The sequence below is a fragment of the Mustelus asterias genome, chromosome 19 (genome assembly GCF_964213995.1).
Source record: "Mustelus asterias chromosome 19, sMusAst1.hap1.1, whole genome shotgun sequence".
Lineage (NCBI taxonomy): Eukaryota > Metazoa > Chordata > Chondrichthyes > Carcharhiniformes > Triakidae > Mustelus > Mustelus asterias.
Window position 1 is genome coordinate 79282 of NC_135819.1, and position 27842 is coordinate 107123.

At 49.7% G+C, this 27842-nt stretch overlaps 2 protein-coding genes across 2 annotated transcripts in view; both read right to left on the reverse strand.

Moving 5' to 3' along the window:
• Nucleotides 1–27528, reverse strand: part of LOC144507664 (serine/threonine-protein kinase N2-like) — an 86930-nt gene extending 59402 nt beyond the window's left edge. Inside the window, exons 1-6 of the mRNA XM_078234821.1 lie at nt 27408–27528; nt 21768–21981; nt 16392–16595; nt 12156–12265; nt 4452–4595; nt 2043–2118 (exon numbers count right to left, since the gene is read on the reverse strand). Of these exons, the coding sequence (XP_078090947.1) occupies nt 2043–2118; nt 4452–4595; nt 12156–12265; nt 16392–16595; nt 21768–21858 (625 nt within the window). The 5' untranslated portion in view covers nt 21859–21981; nt 27408–27528. The remainder of the gene's footprint in view (nt 1–2042; nt 2119–4451; nt 4596–12155; nt 12266–16391; nt 16596–21767; nt 21982–27407) is intronic.
• The window catches only part of LOC144507615 (serine/threonine-protein kinase N2-like), an 85185-nt gene continuing 84636 nt past the window's right edge, over nt 27294–27842 (reverse strand). Inside the window, exons 5-6 of the mRNA XM_078234768.1 lie at nt 27408–27553; nt 27294–27299 (exon numbers count right to left, since the gene is read on the reverse strand). Coding sequence (XP_078090894.1) covers nt 27294–27299; nt 27408–27553 — 152 coding nt within the window. The remainder of the gene's footprint in view (nt 27300–27407; nt 27554–27842) is intronic.

Consider the following 27842-nt stretch of genomic DNA (forward strand, 5'->3'; position numbering starts at 1 on the left):
AGAAAAGTGACAGGCAGAGAAACCAGGGACAAAGTCCAAACAGGGCTACAGAGAAAAAATATTGGGAGCGAGACAAACAAAGTTAAAAAGACAAGCTTAAAGGCTTTGTACCTTAATGCACGGAGCATTTGCCATAAAGTGGATGAACTAATCGCGCAGATAGATGTAAACGGGTACGATATAATTGGGATTACGGAGGCATGGCTGCAGGGTGACCAGGGATGAGAATTGAATGTCCCAGGATATTCAGTATTTAGGGAGGACAGACATAAAGGAAAAGGTGGTGGAGTGTCACTGTTGGTTAAAGAGGAAATTAACACAATAGTGAGAAAGGATATTAGCCCTGACAACGTGGAGTCTGTATGGGTAGAATTGAGAAATGCCAAGGGGCAAAAAACATTCGTGGGTGCCATATATAGACCCCCAAACTACAGTGATGATGTTGGGAGTGGCGTTAAACATGAAATTAGAGATGCATGTGATAAGGGAATGTCAGTGATCATGGTGATTTTAATCTGCGCATAGATTGGGCAAATCAAATTAGCCACAATGTTGTAGAGGGGGAATTCCTGGAGTGTTTACGGGATGGTTTCCTTGATCAATATGTGGAGGAACCAACCAGAGAGCAGGCCATCTTAGACTGGGTACTGTGTAATGAGAAGGGAATCATTGCCAATCTAGCTGTACAAGACCCATAGGGAATGAGCGACCAGAACATGATAGAATTTTTATCAAGATGGAGAGTGAAGTAGTTGATTCGGAGACTCGGGAGCTGAATCTTAATAAAGGAAACTATGAGGATATGAGGCGTGAGCTGCCCTTGATAGATTGGGGAGAGTCACTTAAAGGGATGACAGTGGATAGCCAATGGCAAACATTCAAGGAACGCATGGGGGAACTACAGCAACTGTTTATTCCTGTCTGGCACAAAAGCAAAATGGATAAGAGGGCCAATCCATGGCTTACAAAGGAAATTAGAGAGAGTATCTGATCCAAGGAAGAAGCATACAGATTGGCCAAGAAAAATAATAGGTCTGAGAATTGGGAGCAGTTTAGAATTCAGCAAAGAAGGACCAAGGGATTGATTAAGAAGGGAAAAATACAGGATGAAAGTAAGATGCAGGGAACATAAAGACTGACACTAAGAGTTTCTATCGATACGTGAAAAGAAAGAGATTGGTGAAGACAAATGTAGGTCCCCTACAGACAGAAACGGGGGAATGTATAATAAGGGACAAAGAAATGACTGAGCAACTGAATACATACTTTGGTTCTGTCTTCACAAAAGAGGACAATCAGATACCAGAAATGTTGGAGAATGCAAGATTTAGTACGAGGGAAGAACTGAGGGAGATCAATATTAGTAGAGAAATGGTGCTGGGAAAATTGATTGGATTGAAGGCGGATAAATCCCCAGGACCCGATAATCTACATCCCAGAGTACTTAAGGAAGTGGCTCTAGAAATAGTGGATGCATTGGAAGTCATAAGCACAGCAGTGAGGAGAACAACAGATAAAGGGAGGACATGAATAGTGGAATGGGCACAGGCATGGTGGGAAATTGAACACACTGATGTGATTCACTAAGAGGGGGTAAGAGACAATATGAACTGTAAAGACAGTACAGAGAGAGAGAAACCTGCATTCACACAACTCTCTGAGGGAGGGAGAGCAGGTAGAGAGACAGATAGAATCAACGCAGGCAAGATGCTGCAGGTTAGTGAGAAATTAAAACTGTGCCGTGGGCAACCTTCCAAATAGTCAAATCTTCAGCTCCTTCGACTGAAATTGTTTCAAGCAGTTACAGCCCGGGGTAACGTTAAATAGTTTGTCATAACAATCTCATTTCAGTTCTTCTTTCCAAATCCCTTCCCTCGGAACACCATCATGTTTACTGGATACGCAGTGGCATCAAGATGCACTAAGCTTTTCTGTATGAACCCCATTCGGGACTGTTCAGTTTAGAGTGTGTCAAATGGGCTGAAAGTTACAAGGTCTGACAGGTAAGAGTCCACTAACCGGACTGAATTAACTCACTTTACCTTGCTGTTTGGAGAAAATCTTCTTCTGCCGCTGCAGTTTGGGTATTCTCTCAATCACAGGGTTGGAGAAAGTCACCTGAGAATGACAAGGACCAGTCTGATAACACACCCCACAACAAAACCAACTCAACACTTCACTGTTTAATGGTGGAGCCGCCTCAAAGGACCTGTACACATCTACACACAGACATACACATCAAAGCAGACACACAATCGTGCACACACATACACTCTCCCCACTCTCCCACACATACACTCTCCCCACTCTCCCACACATACACTCTCCCCACTCTCCCACACATACACTCTCCCCACTCTCCCACACATACACTCTCCCCACTCTCCCACACATACACTCTCCCCACTCTCCCACACATACACTCTCCCCACTCTCCCACACATACACTCTCCCCACTCTCCCACACATACACTCTCCCCACTCTCCCACACATACACTCTCCCCACTCTCCCACACATACACTCTCCCCACTCTCCCACACATACACTCTCCCCACTCTCCCACACATACACTCTCCCCACTCTCCCACACATACACTCTCCCCACTCTCCCACACATACACTCTCCCCACTCTCCCACACATACACTCTCCCCACTCTCCCACACATACACTCTCCCCACTCTCCCACACGCACACTTTCCCCCGAATTGGACCCGGCTCCCTGGCGCTGTGAAGCAGCAGTGCTAACCACTGTGCCACCGTGCTGCCCATGCCAGATCCTCCCTTCTACCCATAAATTCCTCCCGTACGTCCCCCTCATCACCACTCGCTGCTCTCACCCTGCCTGCCTGCCCACCTTAACCCATCCCACTTACCTTGACCTCACTTTTTCCCACACCACCACCCCACCCCTCAGTGTTACCTCCTCTGCCCCCTCACTGGCTCAACAACCCGCACTCCAGTCCTGCATGGTGTGAATCTTGCTTTATCGCCACTCAACAACCTGTTAGGACGGCCACTAACTACACAGGCACGCACACACACAGGCACGCACACACACAGGCACGCACACACACAGGCACGCACACACACAGGCACGCACACACACAGGCACGCACACACACAGGCACGCACACACACAGGCACGCACACACACAGGCACGCACACACACAGGCACGCACACACACAGGCACGCACACACACAGGCACGCACACACACAGGCACGCACACACACAGGCACGCACACACACAGGCACGCACACACACAGGCACGCACACACACAGGCACGCACACACACAGGCACGCACACACACAGGCACGCACACACACAGGCACGCACACACACAGGCACGCACACACACAGGCACGCACACACACAGGCACGCACACACACAGGCAGACACACACACAGGCAGACACACACACAGGCAGACACACACACAGGCAGACACACACACAGGCAGACACACACACAGGCAGACACACACAGGCAGACACACACAGGCAGACACACACAGGCAGACACACACAGGCAGACACACACAGGCAGACACACACAGGCAGACACACACAGGCAGACACACACAGGCAGACACACACAGACAGACACACACAGACAGACACACACAGACAGACACACACAGACAGACACACACAGACAGACACACACAGACAGACACAGACAGACACACACAGACAGACACACACAGACAGACACACACAGACAGACACACACAGACAGACAGACACACACACACACACACACAGACACACACACACAGACACACACACACAGACACACACACACAGACACACAGACACACACACACAGACACACACACACACACACACAGACACACACACACACACACAGGCACACACACACACAGGCACACAGACACACACGTCAAAGTTTCCCAGTCGGTCCCATCGACAGCAACCCACATCTCCCCTTCCTTCCACCCACCACCACCCCACCGCCCCCCCCCCCCCCCCCCCCCAACACCTCCGCTCCCTCCCCAAGCCCACAGACAGCAGCGCACCACACCCCCCCCCGAGGCAGCAGCGGACCACCACCCCCCCCCCCCCCCCCCACCCCGAGGCAGCAACGCACCATCCACCCCAGCACAGAGAGTAACCCCACCACCACCACCCCACGGAAAACGGGAAGACCCGTAGAGAGTGGAGGATCTTGCGGCCGCCACACAACATGTCACGGGGGAGTGTGAAAAACCCCAGCCAGAGGGATTCGTACACACTGGCTCTTTAAATAGTGTCTCCCCTCGACATTTCCTGCCAGCTGTAGCCACGAGAGGGAAGGATGTGGGGGAGTTAAACAAAGGAGTGAGGGGGAACGGCGGGGAGAACAGCAGAGCAGGATGGTAAGCAGTTTCATTGGCAGTAAGTTTCGAAGAAGCCGCGACAGTAAAACGGACGGGGTGCGTACCTCTGTCAACAGCACCCCCTGAGGCTCCAAATCCAGCTGTATCTCGTGTCGTTGGTTGTCCAGGAAGTCTTCCAGTTTGAGATATTTTAAGGCACAAAGGGACCGCCAGTCCCTCCAGTAAATGCTGATCTCCAACTCCCGGAACTGCAACACAACAGAAACATCATTCCAATCCAAACGTCAGGGGCATCTCGAATAGAGTCACGGAACCAGCCAGCTCCTCCGTCTCCCCTGCACCCCCACTGAAAGGCTGATAGATTTAATCTCAAATCCCCCAGCTACGGCTCTGTGTACAAGGCCCATCCCGTCATTCCCAAGCAAGTCTTGGACAAGTTGGTAACCAACACTCCCCAGTGCTGGGAGAGACTGCAGCATTTGACAGAGTTCATCAGATTCCTGAGTCGGAATCAATGTCGGTCCCAGAACTGCTCCGTACCTCTTCCCAGCTTCCACTGCTCGGAATACCTACCTTTAAGTGGGGGAACACAGCGGCTTAGCGGGAATGACACTGGATGGGTAATCCAGTGGCACAGCTGAACGTTCTGGGAAGACTGATTCAGACCCAGGGCAATTCTCCCCAGGATCATGGCAATTTTTCTCCCAAACCAACATTCTTAAAATAGATTATCTGCTCAAATTTGACGCTGTTTATGTACCCTTGCTATGAACCAGATGTCTTACTTTGTACATAACAACAGGGACTACAGTTCAAGCAGTGTGAAGCATTTCGGGGCATCCTCAAGTCAAGGAACTCCTTCGTTACAATTCCCCAACGTAACACACACAATACAATCCCCACACTGATCCCCGAGATACCCCAAACACAATACAATCCCCCACACTGATCCCCGAGATTCCCCACACAATACAATCCCCCTCACTGATCCCCGAGATACCACACACAATACAATCCCCCACACTGATCCCCGAGATACCCCACACACAATACAATCCCCCACACTGATCCCCGAGATACCCCACACAATACAATCCCACACACTGATCCCCGAGATACCCCACACAATACAATCCCCCACACTGATCCCCGAGATACCCCACACACAATACAATCCCCCACACTGATCCCCGAGATACCCCACACAATACAATCCTCCACACTGATCCCCGAGATACCCCACACAATACAATCCCCCACACTGATCCCCGAGATACCCCACACACAATACAATCCCCCACACTGATCCCCGAGATACCCCACACAATACAATCCCACACACTGATCCCCGAGATACCCCACACAATACAATCCCCCACACTGATCCCCGAGATACCCCACACACAATACAATCCCACACACTGATCCCCGAGATACCCCACACAATACAATCCCCCACACTGATCCCCGAGATACCCCACACAATACAATCCTCCATACTGATCCCCGAGATACCCCACACAATACAATCCTCCACACTGATCCCCGAGATACCCCACACAATACAATCCTCCACACTGATCCCCGAGATTCCCCACACACAATACAATCCCCCACACTGATCCCCGAGATTCCCCACACAATACAATCCCCCACACTGATCCCCGAGATACCCCACACACAATACAATCCCCCACACTGATCCCCGAGATACCCACACACAATACAATCCCCCACACTGATCCCCGAGATACCCCACACAATACAATCCTCCACACTGATCCCCGAGATTCCCCACACACAATACAATCCCCCACACTGATCCCCGAGATACCCCACACAATACAAACCCCACACTGATCCCCGAGATACCCCACACAATACAATCCCCCACACTGATCCCCGAGATACCCCACACACAATACAATCCCCCACACTGATCCCCGAGATACCCCACACAATACAATCCCCCACACTGATCTCCGAGATTCCCCACACAATACAATCCCCCACACTGATCCCCGAGATTCCCCACACAATACAACCCCCCACACTGATCCCCGAGATACCCCACACAATACAATCCCCCACACTGATCCCTGAGATTCCCCACACAGAATACAATCCCCCACATTGATCCCCGAGATACCCCACACAATACAATCCCCCACACTGATCCCTGAGATTCCCCACACAGAATACAATCCCCCACATTGATCCCCGAGATACCCCACACAATACAATCCCCCACACTGATCCCTGAGATTCCCCACACATAATACAATCCCCCACATTGATCCCTGAGATTCCCCACACACAATACAATCCCCCACACTGATCCCCGAGATACCCACACAATACAATCCCCCACACTGATCCCCGAGATTCCCCACACACAATACAATCCCCACACTGATCCCCGAGATTCCCCACACAATACAACCCACCACACTGATCCCCGAGATACCCCACACAATACAATCCCCCACACTGATCCCTGAGATTCCCCACACACAATACAATCCCCCACACTGATCCCCGAGATACCCACACAATACAATCCCCCACACTGATCCCCGAGATTCCCCACACACAATACAATCCCCACACTGATCCCCGAGATACCCCACACACAATACAATCCCCCACACTGATCCCCGAGGTACCCCACACAATACAATCCCCCACACTGATCCCCGAGATTCCCCACACACAATACAATCCCCACACTGATCCCCGAGATACTCCACACACAATACAATCCTCCACACTGATCCCCGAGATACCCCACACAATACAATCCCCTACACTGATCCCCGAGATACCCCACACAATACAATCCCCCACACTGATCCCCGAGATACCCCACATAATACAATCCCCCACACTGATCCCCGAGATACCCCACACACAATACAATCCCCCACACTGATCCCCGAGATACCCCACACACAATACAATCCCCCACACTGATCCCCGAGATACCCCACACAATACAATCCCCCACACTGATCCCCGAGATACCCCACACAATACAATCCTCCACACTGATCCCCGAGATACCCAACACAATACAATCCTCCACACTGATCCCCGAGATTCCCCACACACAATCCAATCCCCCACACTGATCCCCGAGATTCCCCACACAATACAATCCCCCACACTGATCCCCGAGATACCCCACACACAATACAATCCCACACACTGATCCCTGCGATACCCCACACAATCCAATCCCCCACACTGATCCCCGAGATACCCCACACAATACAATCCTCCACACTGATCCCCGAGATACCCCACACAATACAATCCTCCACACTGATCCCCGAGATACCCCACACAATACAATCCTCCACACTGATCCCCGAGATTCCCCACACACAATACAATCCCCCACACTGATCCCCGAGATTCCCCACACAATACAATCCCCCACACTGATCCCCGAGATACCCCACACACAATACAATCCCCCACACTGATCCCCGAGATACACAATACAATCCCCCACACTGATCCCCGAGATTCCCCACACAATACAATCCCCCACACTGATCCCCGAGATACCCCACACACAATACAATCCCCCACACTGATCCCCGAGATACCCCACACAATACAATCCCCCACACTGATCCCCGAGATTCCCCACACAATACAATCCCCCACACTGATCCCCGAGATACCCCACACACAATACAATCCCCCACACTGATCCCCGAGGTACCCCACACAATACAATCCCCCACACTGATCCCCGAGATACCCCACACAATACAATCCCCCACACTGATCCCCGAGATACCCCACACAATACAATCCTCCACACTGATCCCCGAGATTCCCCACACACAATACAATCCCCCACACTGATCCCCGAGATACCCCACACAATACAAACACCACACTGATCCCCGAGATACCCCCCACAATACAATCCCCCACACTGATCCCCGAGATACCCCACACACAATACAATCCCCCACACTGATCCCCGAGATACCCCACACAATACAATCCCCCACACTGATCTCCGAGATTCCCCACACAATACAATCCCCCACACTGATCCCCGAGATTCTCCACACAATACAACCCCCCACACTGATCCCCGAGATACCCCACACAATACAATCCCCCACACTGATCCCCGAGATACCCCACACAATACAATCCTCCACACTGATCCCCGAGATTCCCCACACACAATACAATCCCCCACACTGATCCCCGAGATACCCCACACAATACAAACACCACACTGATCCCCGAGATACCCCCCACAATACAATCCCCCACACTGATCCCCGAGATACCCCGCACACAATACAATCCCCCACACTGATCCCCGAGATACCCCACACAATACAATCCCCCACACTGATCTCCGAGATTCCCCACACAATACAATCCCCCACACTGATCCCCGAGATTCCCCACACACAATACAATCCCCCACACTGATCCCCGAGATACCCCACACAATACAAACCCCACACTGATCCCCGAGATACCCCACACAATACAATCCCCCACACTGATCCCCGAGATACCCCACACACAATACAATCCCCCACACTGATCCCCGAGATACCCCACACAATACAATCCCCCACACTGATCTCCGAGATTCCCCACACAATACAATCCCCCACACTGATCCCCGAGATTCCCCACACAATACAACCCCCCACACTGATCCCCGAGATACCCCACACAATACAATCCCCCACACTGATCCCTGAGATTCCCCACACAGAATACAATCCCCCACATTGATCCCCGAGATACCCCACACAATACAATCCCCCACACTGATCCCTGAGATACCCCACACATAATACAATCCCCCACATTGATCCCTGAGATTCCCCACACACAATACAATCCCCCACACTGATCCCCGAGATACCCACACAATACAATCCCCCACACTGATCCCCGAGATTCCCCACACACAATACAATCCCCACACTGATCCCCGAGATTCCCCACACAATACAACCCACCACACTGATCCCCGAGATACCCCACACAATACAATCCCCCACACTGATCCCTGAGATTCCCCACACACAATACAATCCCCCACACTGATCCCCGAGATACCCACACAATACAATCCCCCACACTGATCCCCGAGATTCCCCACACACAATACAATCCCCACACTGATCCCCGAGATACCCCACACACAATACAATCCCCCACACTGATCCCCGAGATACCCCACACAATACAATCCCCCACACTGATCCCCGAGATTCCCCACACACAATACAATCCCCACACTGATCCCCGAGATACTCCACACACAATACAATCCTCCACACTGATCCCCGAGATACCCCACACAATACAATCCCCTACACTGATCCCCGAGATACCCCACACAATACAATCCCCCACACTGATCCCCGAGATACCCCACATAATACAATCCCCCACACTGATCCCCGAGATACCCCACACACAATACAATCCCCCACACTGATCCCCGAGATACCCCACACACAATACAATCCCCCACACTGATCCCCGAGATACCCCACACAATACAATCCCCCACACTGATCCCCGAGATACCCCACACAATACAATCCTCCACACTGATCCCCGAGATACCCAACACAATACAATCCTCCACACTGATCCCCGAGATTCCCCACACACAATCCAATCCCCCACACTGATCCCCGAGATTCCCCACACAATACAATCCCCCACACTGATCCCCGAGATACCCCACACAATACAATCCCACACACTGATCCCCGAGATACCCCACACAATACAATCCTCCACACTGATCCCCGAGATTCCCCACACACAATCCAATCCCCCACACTGATCCCCGAGATTCCCCACACAATACAATCCCCCACACTGATCCCCGAGATACCCCACACACAATACAATCCCACACACTGATCCCTGAGATACCCCACACAATCCAATCCCCCACACTGATCCCCGAGATACCCCACACAATACAATCCTCCACACTGATCCCCGAGATACCCCACACAATACAATCCTCCACACTGATCCCCGAGATTCCCCACACACAATACAATCCCCCACACTGATCCCCGAGATTCCCCACACAATACAATCCCCCACACTGATCCCCGAGATACCCCACACACAATACAATCCCCCACACTGATCCCCGAGATACCCCACACAATACAATCCTCCACACTGATCCCCGAGATACCCCACACAATACAATCCTCCACACTGATCCCCGAGATTCCCCACACACAATACAATCCCCCACACTGATCCCCGAGATACCCCACACAATACAAACACCACACTGATCCCCGAGATACCCCCCACAATACAATCCCCCACACTGATCTCCGAGATTCCCCACACAATACAATCCCCCACACTGATCCCCGAGATTCTCCACACAATACAACCCCCCACACTGATCCCCGAGATACCCCACACAATACAATCCCCCACACTGATCCCCGAGATTCCCCACACACAATACAATCCCCCACACTGATCCCCGAGATACCCCACACAATACAAACACCACACTGATCCCCGAGATACCCCCCACAATACAATCCCCCACACTGATCCCCGAGATACCCCGCACACAATACAATCCCCCACACTGATCCCCGAGATACCCCACACAATACAATCCCCCACACTGATCCCCGAGATTCCCCACACACAATACAATCCCCCACACTGATCCCCGAGATTCCCCACACACAATACAATCCCTCACACTGATCCCCGAGATACCCCACACAATACAATCCCCCACACTGATCCCTGAGATTCCCCACACAGAATACAATCCCCCACATTGATCCCCGAGATACCCCACACAATACAATCCCCCACACTGATCCCCGAGATTCCCCACACACAATACAATCCCCCACACTGATCCCCGAGATTCCCCACACACAATACAATCCCTCACACTGATCCCCGAGATACCCCACACAATACATTCCCCCACACTGATCCCCGAGATATCCCACACAATACATTCCCCCACACTGATCCCCGAGGTACCCCACACAATACAATCCCCCACACTGATCCCCGAGATACCCCACACAATACAATCCCCCACACTGATCCCCGGGATTCCCCACACAATACAATCCCCCACACTGATCCCCGAGATACCCCACACAATACAATCCCCCACACTGATCCCCGAGATTCCCCACACACAATACAATCCCCCACACTGATCCCCGAGATACCCCACACAATACAATCCCCCACACTGATCTCCGAGATACCCCACACACAATACAATCCCCCACACTGATCCCTGAGATACCCCACACAATACATCCCCCCACACTGATCCCCGAAATACCCCACACACAATACAATCCCCCACACTGATCCCCGAGATGCCCCACACACAATACAATGCCCCACACTGATCCCCGAGATACCCCCCACAATACAATCCCCCACACTGATCCCCAAGATACCACACACCATATTCCACATCTACTGGTTCCCCCGTATCTATTCTGCCAGTTTCATCACCAAAACCTCCAGTAGGTTTGTCAAACATGATTTCCTTTCCATGAATCCATACTGACTTTGATAGTTCTGTTGCTATTTTTTTTTACCTATCCTTTCATCACCTCCTTTATAATCTACTCTAGCATTCACCCGACTGCTGATGTTAGGCTAAGCTCTCTGTAATCCCACCTTTTCTCCCTCTCTCCTTTTGCAAATAGTGGCGATTTATCGGTGGGAATCAGTGGATGTCCTGGTCTATGATTGCTTATACTCACACGCTCCAGCTCCACGGTGAAGGTCTGATTCCATGATTGTTCCCCCGCTGCTTTCCATGCAGTCTGCCCCACAACAGTGTTATCCAGCTTGAGGACTGCACTCACATCACCTGCAGGGAAAAGGAGATGGAAGGTTTGAGGTTATCAGGATGAGCTGCTCATCACAGTCTGTATCAATGCTGACTCCTGCTCCCTCCTGCCTCCTGCAAAGGTACTGTTCCATGGCTCCTGGCTGTCCACCCCCAATACCTCACCCAAATTTTCAGACTGATTCCTGCGATTGAAGATGAATAGTCAAGAAGAATAGTCAAATCTAGAGGCAACAAAAGTGGGCGGCACGGTGGCACAGTGGTTAGCACTACAGCCTCAAAGCGCCAGGGACCCGGGTTCAATTCCCAGCTTGGGTCACTGTCTGTGCGGAGTCTGCACCTTCTCCCCATGTCTGCGTGGGTTTCCTCCGGGTGCTCTGGTTTCCTCCCACACTCCAAAGGTATGCGGGTTAGATTGATAGGTGATGCGAAATTGACCCTTAGTGTCAGGGGGATTAGCAGGGTAAACATGTGGGGTTACGGGAATAGGGCCTGGAGGGGGATTGTGGTTGGTGCAGACTCAATGGGCCGAATAGCCTCCTTCTGCACTGTAGGGATTCTATGATGGTGCCACATTGGTTAACAACACTGCTGCCTCACGGCGCCAGGGATCTGGGTTCAATCCGGCCTCGGGTTGCTGTGTGGAGTTTGCACATTCTCCCCGTGTCTGCGTGGGTTTCCTCCGGGTGCTCCAGTTTCCTCCCACACTCCGAAGATGTGCTGGTTAGGTGCATCGGCCGTGCTAAATTGCCCCTTCACATCAGGGGCAATTAACAAGGTAAATACATGGGATTACAAGGATAGGGCCTAGTTGGGATTGTTGTTGGTACAGGCTCGATGGGCTGAATGGCCTCCTTCTGCACTGTAAGGAATCCGTGGACCAATCGAGATTCCTCAGTGTTCCCACAACTCAACGGATGCAATAAATAAACAGAGAGAGTTGATCAGGGTAAGATTGCTGTTCCAATGGTTTACTTACCTATAGCGCTTGTAAATTAAATGGAATATGAGGCAACCATGTCTCCTCTCCCTTTAATGTTTGAGGAGAGATTGAATCGGTTAGGATTGTATTCACTGGAGTTAAGAATGAGGGGAATCTCATAGACTTATAAAATTCTAGCAGGACTAGGCAGGGTGGATGCAGGGAGGATATTCCCGATGGTGGGGCTGTCCAGAACCAGGGGTTCACTCGGCTGATAGAGGGATTGGCGGTGGGGCTGTCCTTTGAGGAGAGATTTGTTCGACTGGGCCTGTATTCACTTGAGTTTGGAAAGATCTGGTCAAAACGTAGAGAATTCTAACGGGAATGTTTTCCCAAGGTGGGGGAAATCTAGAAGCAGGGGTCACAGGCTCAGGGTACGGGGTAGACCATTTAGGACTGACTTGAGGGAATATTTCTTCACTTGCACAGTGGAATTCTCTCCCACAGAAGGCCTTGGAGGCCAGGTCACTGAGTATATTCAAGAAAGAGATCGATCATGTTTTAGATTTTAATGGCAGCAAAGGGTATGGGGAGAAAGTGTGAATATGGCGTTGAGATAGAGGATCAGCCATAGAACCACAGTGCAGAAGGAGGCCATTCGGCTCATCGAGTCTGCACCGAGCACAATCCCACCCAGGCCCTATCCCCATAACCCCATGTATTTACCCCTATCTAGTCCCCCTGATACTAAGGGGCAATGGCCAATCCACCTAACCAGCACGTCTTTCAGACTGTGGGTGGAAACCGGAGCACCCGGAGGAAACCCACGCAGACACGGGAAGAACGTGCAGACTCCGTACAGACAGTGACCCAAGCTGGGAATTGAACCCGGGTCCCTGGTGCTGTGAGGCAGCAGTGCTAACCACTGTGCCACCCCACAGTGAGGAAGTATGGTGATATTGAATGTTTTCTAGCAGGCTCGAAGGGCTGAATGGCCTCCTGCTCCTAGTTTTGATCTTTTTTAAAAGTAACAAAAATAGTTAGACAACAATTAATAAATTTCTCCTTAGCTGATGTATAAACCATCACGTAGAAATTCACAAAGTTAACAAATTTGAGTAGATAGCATCATGATCAGCTGCAACATTTAATAAAGGGATTTGTCTGAAGGCTGTCCAGCCCAGTTACATATCGACAACAGTGGAACTTACTGTGGCAGCACCCTGACTATTCCCGCCCCACGGGTGAAACGTCCCACCAACTGTTAACACTTATTTATCAGTGTCACAAGTAGGCTTACATTAACACTGCAATGAAGTTACTGTGAAAATTTTTGATTTGATTTATTGTCACATGTATTAGTATTGTTTCTTGAGCGCTATACAGACAGAGCATACCGTTCATAGAGAAGGAAAGGAGAGAGTGCAGAATGTAGTGTTACAGTCATAGCTAGGGTGTAGAGAAAGATCAACTTAATGCAAGGTAGATCCATTCAAAAGTCTGACAGCAGCAGGGAAGAAGCTGTTCTCGAGTCGATTGGCACATGACCTCAGACTTTTGTATCTTTTTCCTGATGGAAGAAGGCGGAAGAGAGAATGTCCTGGGTGCGTGGGGTCCTTAATTATGCTGGCTGCTTTCCCGAGGCAGCGGGAAGTGTGGACAGAGTCAATGGATGGGAGGCTGGTTTGCGTGATGGACTGGGCTACATTCACGACCTTTTGTAGTTCCTTGTGGTCTTGGGCAGAGCAGGAGCCAGACCAAGCTGTGATACAACCTGAAAGAATGCTTTCTATGATGCATCTGTAAAAGTTGGAGAGAGTCGTAGCTGACATGCCAAATTTCCTTAGTTTTCTGAGAAAGTAGAGGCGTTGGTGGGCTTTCTTAACTATAGTGTCGGCATGGGGGGACCAGGACAGGTTGTTGGTGATCTGGACACCTAAAAACTTGAAGCTCTCGACCCTTTCTACTTCATCCCCGTTGATGTAGACAGGGGCATGTTCTCCTTTACACTTCCTGAAGTCGGTGACAATCTCCAAATCGCCTCGTCGCCACACTCCAGCACCTGTTCGGGTGCACTGACCTACTTCACATTAAGTTGATCTTTCTCTACACCCTAGCTATGACTGTAACACTACATTTTGCACTCTCTCGTTTCCTTTTCTATGAACGGTATGGTTTGTCTGTATAGTGCACAAGAAACAATACTTTTCACTGTATGTTAATACATGTGACAATGATAAATCAAATCAAAAACTGAGAGAGAATTTAGCATGGCCAACGCACCCTAACCAGCACGTCTTTCGGACTGTGGGAGGAAACCGGAGCACCCGGAGGAAACCCACGCAGACACGGGGAGAATGTGCAGACTCCTCACAGACAGTGACCAGAGCCGGGAATTGAACCCGGGTCCCTGGCGCTGTGAGGCAGCAGCGCTAACCACTGTGCCACCGTGCCGCCCCAAACAATCTGCATTCGAGATGATGCTGGGAGCCCACACCATGCGTGCACCACCGGTGAACTTCAGCGATTGCTGCTGTCTTTCAGCTTCACCTGGTGGTTTACCGACAACCTTCTTGTAACGTAGCTTCCAAAAACGGACTCTAGCTTTCACCACAGGATGCAGCTGACAAAACCCCAAATGATCAACAGAAATCACGGTGTGACATTGGAAAATTTCAGTTACAGGTCAACCATATTTCTTGACAAGAGGCCATCAAGATTTGGAGCTTGCTTATCTATTATCTTATGCAGAAAGGTTGAGCAGATTGGGTCGCTACTCATTGGAGTTTAGAACAATGAGACCTTCCTGAACATGTAAGGTTCAGGGGTGGGGGTTTGGGGGAGGTCTTGGCAAGATCGAGGTTGAGAGGACGTTTCCTCTTGTGGAACATCTCTTGAGATGTGTTAAGTCTTTGATAGTCTCTTCCATAGAGCAGGGAAGGATGGCTCCTTGAATACATCCCAAGGCAGATTTTTAGTTCACAATTAAGGGATCAAGGGGAGCAGACGGGATCGTGGAGTTAAGACCACAATCTGATCGGTCATGACATTATTGAATGGCGGAACTGGCTCGAAGGGTCGAGTGGTCTATTCCTGCTCCTATTTCTGGCGTTAGGATTGGACTGATAGTTTTGACTGAGCATGAGGAGATCCCGTGGCTAATGTCGAGTCTCACGGTTAAACCACAAACACAAAGTCACACAATCTCTGCTGAATGTACTCAACTGGACAATTCTTCACTTTTGATGATGAGGTTCCGGCCACTGCCGCTGCCACTCCTCCCGTACAGACCCCGGCTCGTCCTGCTCATGAAAGAGGTTCTCCCTTCGTTGGGGCTGTACGAAGGCAAAGGGATACCAGACCCACGGGAGCGGCCTGGAACAGACTCCAAAAGACCCGTACAACCGGCAATTCGGACCTCCAGCGTGCCTGAAATAAACAAAAGGCAGATCATCCTGTAGTGCTGCTTCTCGATTAGAAATGAACCATTCTTGCTCATTACCCCCTCACTGAGTACCTCCCCAGTACCTTTACCCTTAGCACTCACCTTACTTTACAACCCAACCCACTATGTCACCGCCTGACGCCAAATTCCAGAGAGACAGCTGGCTGGATTTGTCTTCTCGGACTCCCAAACCCATCGCCCTAACAGCTGGAACTACCCAATCAAACAGCAGAGAGACAGAGAGAAGCCATTCAGCCCACTGTCTCTGTGCTGGTCACCTATCCAGTTCATACCTCTCCTTTTGCTCTAATCCCACTGCTGCACAAATCCTCCTTCTTCACACCTCACTGTAAGAAGGACGTGCACACCATTGAACACCATCATCAAGAACTACAACATTTTGTCTTTAACGACACCAAGTTGGACGCTGTCCTGGAAGAGTTTAAGAAAGGTGAATGTTTGTCAGCCAGAACCTGCGCACGTAGTCTCGTTACAAAGTTTTTAAAGTTTATTTATTAGTGTCACAAGTAGGCTTACAACAACACCGCAGTGAAGTTGCTGTGAAAATCCCATGGTCGCCACACTCCAGTGCCTGTTCGGCTACACTTGAGGGAGAATTGGGAGAAGAGGGTGCAGAGGAGATTCACCAGGATGCCGCCTGGGCTGGAGTGTTTCAGCGATGGAGAGAGGCTGACGTTGTTTTCCTTAGAGCAGAGAAGCCCGAGGGGGGACCTGATCGAGATGTACAAGACATAGGTAGGGTAGATAGGAAGGAACTTTTCCCCTTAGAAGAGGGGTCAATAACTAGGTGGCAGAGATTTAAGGTCAGGGACAGGAGACAGAGGGGATTTGAGGAAAAGCTTTTTCACCCAGAGGGTGGTGGGAATCTGGAACTCGCTGCCTGAAAGAGTGGTCGAGGTGGGAACTCTCAGAACATTTAGATGAGCACTTGAAATGTCATAGCACACAAATGCTGGAAAATGAGATTAGAATAGATTGGTGTTTGATTGCTGACGCTTACAAGATGGGCCGAAGGGCCTCTTTCTGTGCTGTGAAACTCCAAGACTTGTAAATATTTATCCAAATCTCTTCAGGCTGGTTCTAACTTATTTTTTTTCCCCCTTACATCATGGCCAGTTGCTTGCCATTCCTCTATCAGGTGGAGACTTCAGGACACTTCATGTGCCATAGGGCCCAGGCGTGTAAGGAGTATTTCCACAGACTTCATCTCCAGCTCAAGATTACTGAGCTGGGGTCCCAGTGGAGCATCAGGGAAGATCGTACGCTCCAGGAGTTAGCCACCCGCACAGGCTGAGTGTGTTCGGGAATGGGCCGTCTAGAAAAGGAAGCAGTATTCCGCTTTGGAGACTGCTGGGAGGAATGATACCTTGGAGAGCACCAATGGACCAGGGACTGCACAGGAGAGAACACCTCAACATAGAGATGCAGATGGTACTGGAGATTGCAGAGTGGAAGACAGATCTATCTGTAAAATATCATCACTAATTCTACATGCTGCGCTGTCCTCCTGGTGTAAAGGAAAAGAACATCATGGAGAGAGTACAGAATATTCTGAGAGGCCAGAAGTTGTTGCACAGGCCAGGCCCAACGACATAATGGAGGAAGGCCTTGAGGTCCTTCAGGTTGGGTATTGAGAGGCGAAGGAGGAATTAAATGCAGGACCTGAAAAGGTAACAATCTCTGGATTACTCCCAGTCCGACACTGCAGTGAGACTAGAAACAGGGAGATTGGGGGGGGGGGCGGGGAAAGGTGGACCTCAATAGGACTGGGGCCAAAGTCCTCACGACAAGGCTCATCCATGTGGGTGGGGAGGATTTAAACTAAACTGGGGGGGGGGGGGGAAATGCATTGGATAGTGTGAGGGAAGGGCTATGAAGATTCACAATGCGCTCATGTAAATGCACAAAGTGTGGTGAATAAGGCTGGTGAGCTCCAAACACAACTATTCATGTGGAAATGTGATCTAGTGCTAATAACAGGGCTTACGAATGTAGAGGGCTGGAAGTTTCATGTTTACAGAAAAGTAGGAAGTGAAAAGGAGAGGCATGGTAGCACTGACCAGGATAGTGTTGAAACGGGAGCACGTCCTTGAGGCGGCAGAGACAGAATCCATCTGGGCTTGACTCAAGAAGCAAGAAGGGTGTGAACACATTATTGGTTATAGGGCAGCACAGTGGGTGGCACGCTGGCACAGTGGTTAGCATTGCTGCCTCACAGCGCCAGGGACCCGGGTTCAATTCCTGGCTTGGGTCACTGTCTGTGTGGAGTTTGCACGTTCTCCCCGTGTGGTGTTTCCTCCGGGTGCTCCAGTTTCCTCTCTCAGTCTGAAAGATGGGCTGGTTAGGGTGCGTTGACCCGAACAAGCGCCGGAGTGTGGCGACTAGGGGAATTTCACAGTAACTCCATTGCAATGTTAATGTAAGCCTTACTTGTGACACTAATAAATAAACTTTAACATCACCGGGCATATTCCTGTAGGGGTCCAAATAACGAGACAGAGAGATAGAGGGGTAAATTTGCAGCAAAATCAGAGGTGTGCAAGAACGATAAGAGTGGTGATATCGGGGGGATTGGGATAATGTTAGAAACAAGGTGAAGTGGGGAGGGGGAAGAATTTCTGAAACGCAAGAGCTTCCTCAATCAGTATATTTGTGATCCAACTTGGGAAACGATGTTGCTGGATCTGGGGAAGGAGACGGGTCAAAGTGGACCAACTGTCAGGGGGGGGATCACTTGGGTAAGAATGATCATTGTATCGGAAGGTTTAAGATTAACAGTGGAAAAGAGAAAAGAACAATCCCACGTCCGGGGTGGAAGAGGCCGATCTCAATGGATGAGAGAGGATTCCAGCCAGGATACAAGGGAACCAAATATTGACCAGAAAAACTATAAACAGGTTATAATGGGTGCTCTTTAAGGAGACAGGCATGGTACATTCCAACAAAGGTGAAAAGGGGAAGGGATGCAAAACCAGGACTACATGGACGGTGGAAGAGATGGAGAGACTGAAAGAGGGTCCACAATGCAGCTCAATTAGAATCCAGTCAAATCCAAAGATTGGATGAGAGGGGAAGTGAAGAAGAGACTAAGACCAGCAGAAAGAATATAAGAACAGGATGACAGTCAACATAAGAAGTATTCTTCTAACTGTATGTAAACAGGGTAGACAGTAGCATAGTAGTAATGTCATTGAACTCGTAATCCAGAGGCCCAGGCTAATGTTCTGGGGACACGGGTTCAAATCCCACCACGGCAGCTGGTGGAATTCAAACTCCATTAATAAATCCGGAATTGAAAACTAGTCTCAGTGATGGTGTCTGTGAAACTATCATAGATTATAGTAAAACCCATTCTGGTTCACTAGTGTCCTTTAGGGAAGGAAATCTGCCGTCCTTACCCAGTCTGGCCTACATGTGACGCCAGACCCACAACAATGTGGCCGACTCTTAACTGCCCTCGGAATTGGCCGAATGGGACACTCAGTTCAAGGGAAATTAGGAATGGGCAACAAATGCTGGCCCAGCCAGCGACGCCTACATCCGATGGGAGAGCATTAATAAGAGTAGGTCAGTAATAAGAGGAAGTGTTGGGTCTATCTACCTCAAAGTGCACCATAAGAGCAGAATACTTGATGAGTATTTTGTATTGGTGTTTACAAGGGAAGAGAATAGTGAGAAAGTAGAGGTAATGGATGAGGTGAAGATTGATAGAAAGTATTGGAGAGGCCGGCTACGGTTAGAGTGGCTAAATGGCTGAGTCCTGATGATTCAAAAAGGGTGCGGGATTGGAGATAAAAAGACATGCCACAATCCTCCCTGGAACCAGGAAGATATGCCAGAGGATTGGAGAGTGGCACAATGTCACTCATAATTCAAGAAAGGCTGCCAGGATATTGCAAGGACCTGCAGATCAGTCAGTTTAACAGCAGCGCTGCGTAAGCTGTTAATGACAACAACTAGGGAAAAACCCAACCTGGACGTGGAGAGATTCAGGAGAGCCAGCACAGAATTGTAAAAGGCAGATTGTACTCGACTAATCCCACTGAATCTGTGGTGAAGGGACAGAGGGGGTGGATGAAGGGACAGAGGGGGTGGATGAAGGGACAGAGGGGGTGGATGAAGGGACAGAGGGGGTCGATGAAGGGACAGAGGGGGTCGATGAAGGGACAGAGGGGGTCGATGAAGGGACAGAGGGGGTCGATGAAGGGACAGAGGGGGTCGATGAAGGGACAGAGGGGGTCGATGAAGGGACAGAGGGGGTCGATGAAGGGACAGAGGGGGTCGATGAAGGGACAGAGGGGGTCGATGAAGGGACAGAGGGGGTCGATGAAGGGACAGAGGGGGTCGATGAAGGGACAGAGGGGGTCGATGAAGGGACAGAGGGGGTCGATGAAGGGACAGAGGGGGTCGATGAAGGGACAGAGGGGGTCGATGAAGGGACAGAGGGGGTCGATGAAGGGATAGCAGTGGGTGTTGGATTTCAAGAATGTATTTGAAAAAAAGTACCACATAAAAGGCTGGTTAATAAAACTGAAGCTCATGGAATTGGAGGGATGGTGAGAACTTGGATAAAAGCATGGCCTTGCGACAGAAGATAGCGAGTCGTGGCAAATGTTTTCTCTTCAAGACTGGGTGATGGTGAATAGGGGTATCCCCTAATGGTCAGTGTCAAGAGCAGCGCTTCTTTTGTCTCTAGATCACAGCGATATTAGAATACAAAGGGAAATTTCAACATTAATACCAAACTTGGAGGTGCTGTAAACAATGACGATGATGGCAATAAAGTGACCTCTTGTTGCTCAATTTAACTTCCTGCCTTTTAATAATTCTTAAATCTGGTTGGTTAGGGAGATGTACAGTTGCCTGTCCTGTCCTCACGGCTCCTGGGACCTCAAATTTACAGCATGTTTGAGTGCAAAATCCGACAGGAAGTCCACAGACAAGAACAAGTGCTGACAGGAACGTCCAGCCCACTGCAAATGGTAGACTCGATTGCTTTACAGAACAAACTGGCTTACTCAAATCGCCCAAGGGAAGAAACCAGCCCCGGCTGACAGTGCTGGGGACAATCAGGGGTGGGTAATGATTGGCAGCGATGCTCACATTCCAATGAGCAATGAGAGCAAACACCTTACCTGTCAGCGGTGATGGTTTGTAGAGGGTGCTGTACTGGTTCTGCTGGTAAGAAGAGCTGTTCCGATTGCTGAAGGCCGGTGAGCTTGACATGACAAGCTCCTCTTTAATGATGCAGCCCTTGGGGTGGTCCTCCGGGAGCTCATTTAATCTCTGCTCTAAAGAATGCTTCAACAGGTCCAACTTCTCACTCGACTCGTTCAGCCTGGAATGAGCCTAAGAGTAAAAACAGATTGCTGTTGATCTATTCGGTCCATTACGGGTTATGCAGCGTTTTAGTTTTAAATTAGTTTTTCCAAAAGATGTCACACGCCGATCAGATTTCCATGACCTATCTCAACACAAATGATCTGATTTATTATCACAACACCAGGTTAAAGTCCAACAGGTTTATTTGGTGGCACGAGCTTTTGGAGCACTGCCCCTTCGTCAGGTGGATGAAGAAGCAGTGCTCCGAAAGCTCGTGCTACCAAATTGACCTCATGGAATCATAGAAACCCTACAGTACAGAAAGAGGCCATTGGGCCCATCGAGTCTGCACCGACCACAATCCCACCCAGGCCCTACCCTCATGTCCCTACATATTTACCCACTAATCCCTCTAACCTACGCATCTCAGGACACTAAGGGGCAATTTTAGCACGGCCAATCCACCTAACCCGCACATTTTCGGACTGTGGGAGGAAACCGGAGCACCCGGAGGAAACCCACGCAGACACGAGGATAATGTGCAAACTCCACACAGACAGTGACCCAAGCCGGGAATCGAACCCAGGACTCTGGAGCTGTGAAGCAGCAGTGCTAACCACTGTGCTACCGTACCGACCTGTTGGACTTTAACCTGGTGGTGTGAGACTAATTACTGTGCCCACCCCAGTCCAACACCGGTAACTCCACATCATGATTTATTATCGTCACATGTGAAAAGTATTGTTTCTTCTGCTCTATACATACAATGGCATCGAGACGAATACATGATCTTTGATTTGATTTATTATTGTCACATGTATTGGCATACAGTGAAAAGTATTGTTTCTTGAGCGCTACACAGACAAAGCATACCGTTCATAGAGAAGGAAAGGAGAGAGTGCAGAATGTAGTGTTACAGTCATAGCTAGGGTGCAGAGAAAGATCAACTTAATGCAAGGTAGGTCCATTCAAAGTCTGATGGCAGCAGGGAAGAAGCTGCTCTACTTGGTTGGTACGTGACCTCAGACTTTTGTATCTTTTTCCCGACGGAAGAAGGTGGAAGAGAGAATGTCCGGGGTGCGTGGGGTCCTTGATTATGCTGGCTTTGCCGAGGCAGCGGGAAGTGTAGACAGAGTCAATGGATGGGAGGCTGGTTTGTGTGATGGATTGGGCTTCATTAGGATGGGAATGGAAGGACACGAACTCCGTAAGTGCATAAAGTTTCAGTTGAGGCAGGCATCATGATCGGCACAGGCTTGGAGGGCCAAAGGGCCTGTCCCTGTGCTGTAGAGTGTGGAGTTTGCACGTTCTCCCCATGTCTGCATGGGTTTCCTCCGGGTGCTCCAGTTTCCTCCCATATTCTGAAAGACGTGCTGGTTAGGCGCATTGACCCAAACAGGCGCCGGAGTGTGGTGGAATTTCACAGTAACTTCATTGCCGTGTTAATGTCAGCCTTACTTGTGACTAATAAATAAACTTTCATACCAGTGTATAGTTGAACCCACAGAAGTATAGAGTGGCTGAATTCTACAGTCCAAACAGGCTATTCAGCCCATCGCACCTCTGCTCGCTCTCTGACCTATCACTCCACTCAGTCCCATTCTCCAACCCTTCAAAATCTTTGTTCTTCAAATATTTATCATTGATAATTCAAAGCTCGTGAAAATACAGGCAGACCTGCCTTCATATGGCATGGTTCACAACCTTGTGATCACCCAACGTGCTGCACAGCTAACGGTAGTCACGGTTACAAAGTAGGGAGGGCAGCAGCCCTACAAGGCACACAGCAGGATCCCAAAAACAGCAACAAGATAAATGGCCGTGTCAAACAAATTTTATTTTCGTGTGGCGTGGGCTGCAAGGTGAACATTGGCCAGGGGATGGCAGCCCTGCTCTTCTTCCAATGGCGACATGGGATGTTTGACATCCAGATGTGGCCTCAGCACTGAAACATCTGTTCAGATCTCTCAACTTTCCCACTCAGGAGATGGAAGTGTCAACCAGTGACTGACATAAAGTGTGGGTCCCGAGCTAAACCCCTCCTTCCTTCCTTCTAAATTCATTGCAATTAGTTACGCAACCACGGAATGGTGATAAGAGCTGTTCCTTATTTAATTCTCATTCCTGTACACATGCATCAGATTGCCGCTTCACCTTCCCTGATCAAAAGTTACTCTAATCTCGTTTCTCGAAGCCAGTCGCATGTACCCAGTTAACTGAGTGGCACTTTAGGGGTTGAAGAGAGAAAATTCAGCCAGGATTCTACACGTCACTACTTAGGGCAGCACAGTGGCACAATGGTTAGCACTGCTGCCTCACAGCACCAGGGACCTGGGTTCGGTTCCCAACTTGGGTCACTGTCTGTGTGGAGTTTGCACGTTCTCCCTGTGTCTGCGTGGGTTTCCTCCAGGTGCTCTGGTTTCCTCCCACAGTCCAAAGACGTGCTGGTTAGATGCATTGGCCGTGCTAAATTCTCCCTCAGTGTATCCAAACAGGCGCCGGAGTGTGGCAACTCGGGGATTTTTACAGTAATTTCATTGCAGTGTGAATGTCAGCCTACTTGTGACTAATAAATAAACTTTAAACTTTACCCTAAAACTCATTACAGAAGTGTCAACAGCTGGTCAGGACAGACTCAGTACTGACCAAGGTACCTCACAGTCAATAAGCCTTTAGAATCATAGAATCCTACAGTGCAGAAGGAGGCCATTCGGCTCAATGTGTTTGCACCGACCATAATAGAACATAGAACAGTACAGCACAGAACAGGCCCTTCGGCCCACGATGTTGTGCCGAGCTTTATCTGAAACCAAGATCAAGCTATCCCACTCCCTATCATCCTGGTGTGCTCCATGTGCCTATCCAATAACTGCTTAAATGTTCCCAAAGTGTCTGACTCCACTATCACTGCAGGCAGTCCATTCCACACCCCAACCACTCTCTGCGTAAAGAACCTACCTCTGATATCCTTCCTATATCTCCCACCACGAACCCTATAGTTATGCCCCCTTGTAATAGCTCCATCCACCCGAGGAAATAGTCTTTGAATGTTCACTCTATCTATCCCCTTCATCATTTTATAAACCTCTATTAAGTCTCCCCTCAGCCTCCTCCGCTCCAGAGAGAACAGCCCTAGCTCCCTCAACCTTTCCTCATAAGACCTACCCTCCAAACCAGGCAGCATCCTGGTAAATCTCCTCTGCACTCTTTCCAGCGCTTCCACATCCTTCTTATAGTGAGGTGACCAGAACTGCACACAATATTCCAAATGTGGTCTCACCAAGGTCCTGTACAGTTGCAGCATAACCCCACGGCTCTTAAACTCCAACTCCCTGTTAATAAAAGCCAACACACTATAGGCCTTCTTCACAGCTCTATCCACTTGAGTGGCAACCTTTAGAGATCTGTGGATATGGACCCCAAGATCTCTCTGTTCCTCCACAGTCTTCAGAACCCTACCTTTGACCCTGTAATCCACATTTAAATTAGTCCTACCAAAATGAATCACTTCACATTTAACAGGGTTAAACTCCATTTGCCATTTTTCAGCCCAGCTTTGCATCCTATCTATGTCTCTTTGCAGCCTACAACAGCCCTCCACCTCATCCACTACTCCACCAATCTTGGTGTCATCAGCAAATTTACTGATCCACCCTTCAGCCCCCTCCTCTAAGTCATTAATAAAAATCACAAAGAGCAGAGGACCAAGCACTCATCCCTATGGCACTCTGCTAGCAACCTGCCTCCAATCCGAAAATTTTCCATCCACCACCACCCTCTGTCTTCAATCAGACATCCAGTTACCTATCCAATCGGCCAACTTTCCCTCTAATCCCACCCACAATTCCTAACCCCATAACCCCTTGAATTTACCCAAACTACTCCCCCTGACACTAAGGGGCAATTTAGCATGGCCAATCCACCTAACTTGGACATCTTTGGACTGTGCAAGGAAACCGGAGCACCCGGAGGAAACCCACGCAGACACTGGGAGAACGTGCAGACTCCGCACAGACAGTGACCCAAGCCGGGAATCTGCCGGGTCGCTGTGAGGCAACAGTGCTGACCACTGTGCCGCCCCAAATCCGTGAACATGGGCTACTTTAGTGAGATACAATAATGTATAGTGTCTGTGAAGGAGTCTGTTTGAACTTCTCTCCTGATTTATCTGGCTCTGATTTTAAAGGTGACGTCCTCTTATCAGGAACTTCCCCCACCAATGGAAGGAGTTTTTCTCTCCCTAACAAGGGTGGTTTATCATCACGTGGCGTAAGCAAATTGTTGTTCACGAACATTAGGCTGTCATTTGCAATTACCTGTCACAAGTGAGGTGGTAATAACACTAAAGGAATTCCCTGTTGAAAGATTGCACATTAGTTTATTTCATTTATTAGTTTATTTTATTCGTGTCACAAGTAAGGCTTACATTGACACTGTAATGAAGTTCTGTGAAAATCCCCTAGTCGCCACACTCTGGCGCCTGTTCGGGTACACTGAGGGAGAATTTAGCACGGCCGATGCACCTAATCAGCACGTCTTTCGGACTGTGGGAGGAAACCGGAGCACCCGGAGGAAACCCACGCAGACACGGGGAGAATGTGCAAACTCCACACAGTGACCCAAGCCAGGATTGGAACCCGGGTCCCTGGCGCTGTTAGGCAGCAGAGCTAACCCACTGTGCTCCCCTGCCGTCCGTAGGGTTTGATTGTTGATCCTGGGGATAATCTAGTGCGGAGATCATTTGTAGAACTAACCAACGTCAATCTCAAAGCTTTTGAAAAAGTGTCACCTGGACTCAAAACGTCAGCTCTTTTCTCTCCTTACAGATGCTGCCAGACCTGCTGAGATTTTCCAGCATTTTCTCTTTTGGTCCCTAACCTACACATCTTGGGACTGTAAGGGACGGTTTCCTCTGGGTGCTCCGGTTTCCTCCCACAGTCTGGAAGATGTGCTGATTAGGTACATGGTCAATCCACCTAGCTAACACATCTTTGGGAAGAAACAAGAGCACCCAGAGGAAATCCACACAGACACGGAGAGAACATGCAAACTCCAAGGCAGGAATCGAACCCGGCTCCCCAGAGCAGTGAGGCAGCAGTGCTAACCACTGTGCCACCCCTAAACCATCGACCGTCTTGTCTTTTTCTTACCCCAATCCCTTCGTTTGATTTCACACGCATATTTATCCACACAGTACAAGCCCAGAGCTTAAAGATGAACAAAGGGGAATGTAGGAAAATCAACTAAATCGGCCGCACTAAGCCAACAAGAGGAAGTGGGAAGGAGAGAGTGACAATTTCAGGGGCAGGCACTGAGGAAGTTTAAACACAAGTTCAAAGTCACGGCTGTGTAGACAAAATGTACATCGGAAGTGGACCAGCTGTGGAACTCAACCATCACCAAGCAAATGACCCACAGGGAGGTCGATTCCAAGGTGCTCTCTGATTCCTTACCTCAGACAGCGCTTTCTTATCCTGAATCTTCCCCGACCCCAGCAGGCGAAGAACGTTTTTCGCCCCTTCGGACACGGCGTGTTCCACGCGGAAGTGGTGCCGCAACTCTTCAATTCTCAGCTCGAGGAGGCTGAGCTCTGGTTTAGCTTCGAAAAGGAGAACAAAAAGATCAGGTGTTAACACTCGCAAACGTTCACACGCAAGACATTGGATGTATTCAGGAGGCGGCTGGATATAGCACTTGGGGCGAATGGGATCAAAGGTTATGGGGAGAAAGCAGGATTAGGCTATTGAGTTGGATGATCAGCCATGATCATAATGAATGGCGGGGCAGGCTCGAAGGGCCGAATGGCCTCCTCCTGCTCCTATCTTCTATGTTTCTATGTTCCAAAAGTAGATTGATCTCCCCTGCAGCTAGGAGCTGTGCTTTTCGCG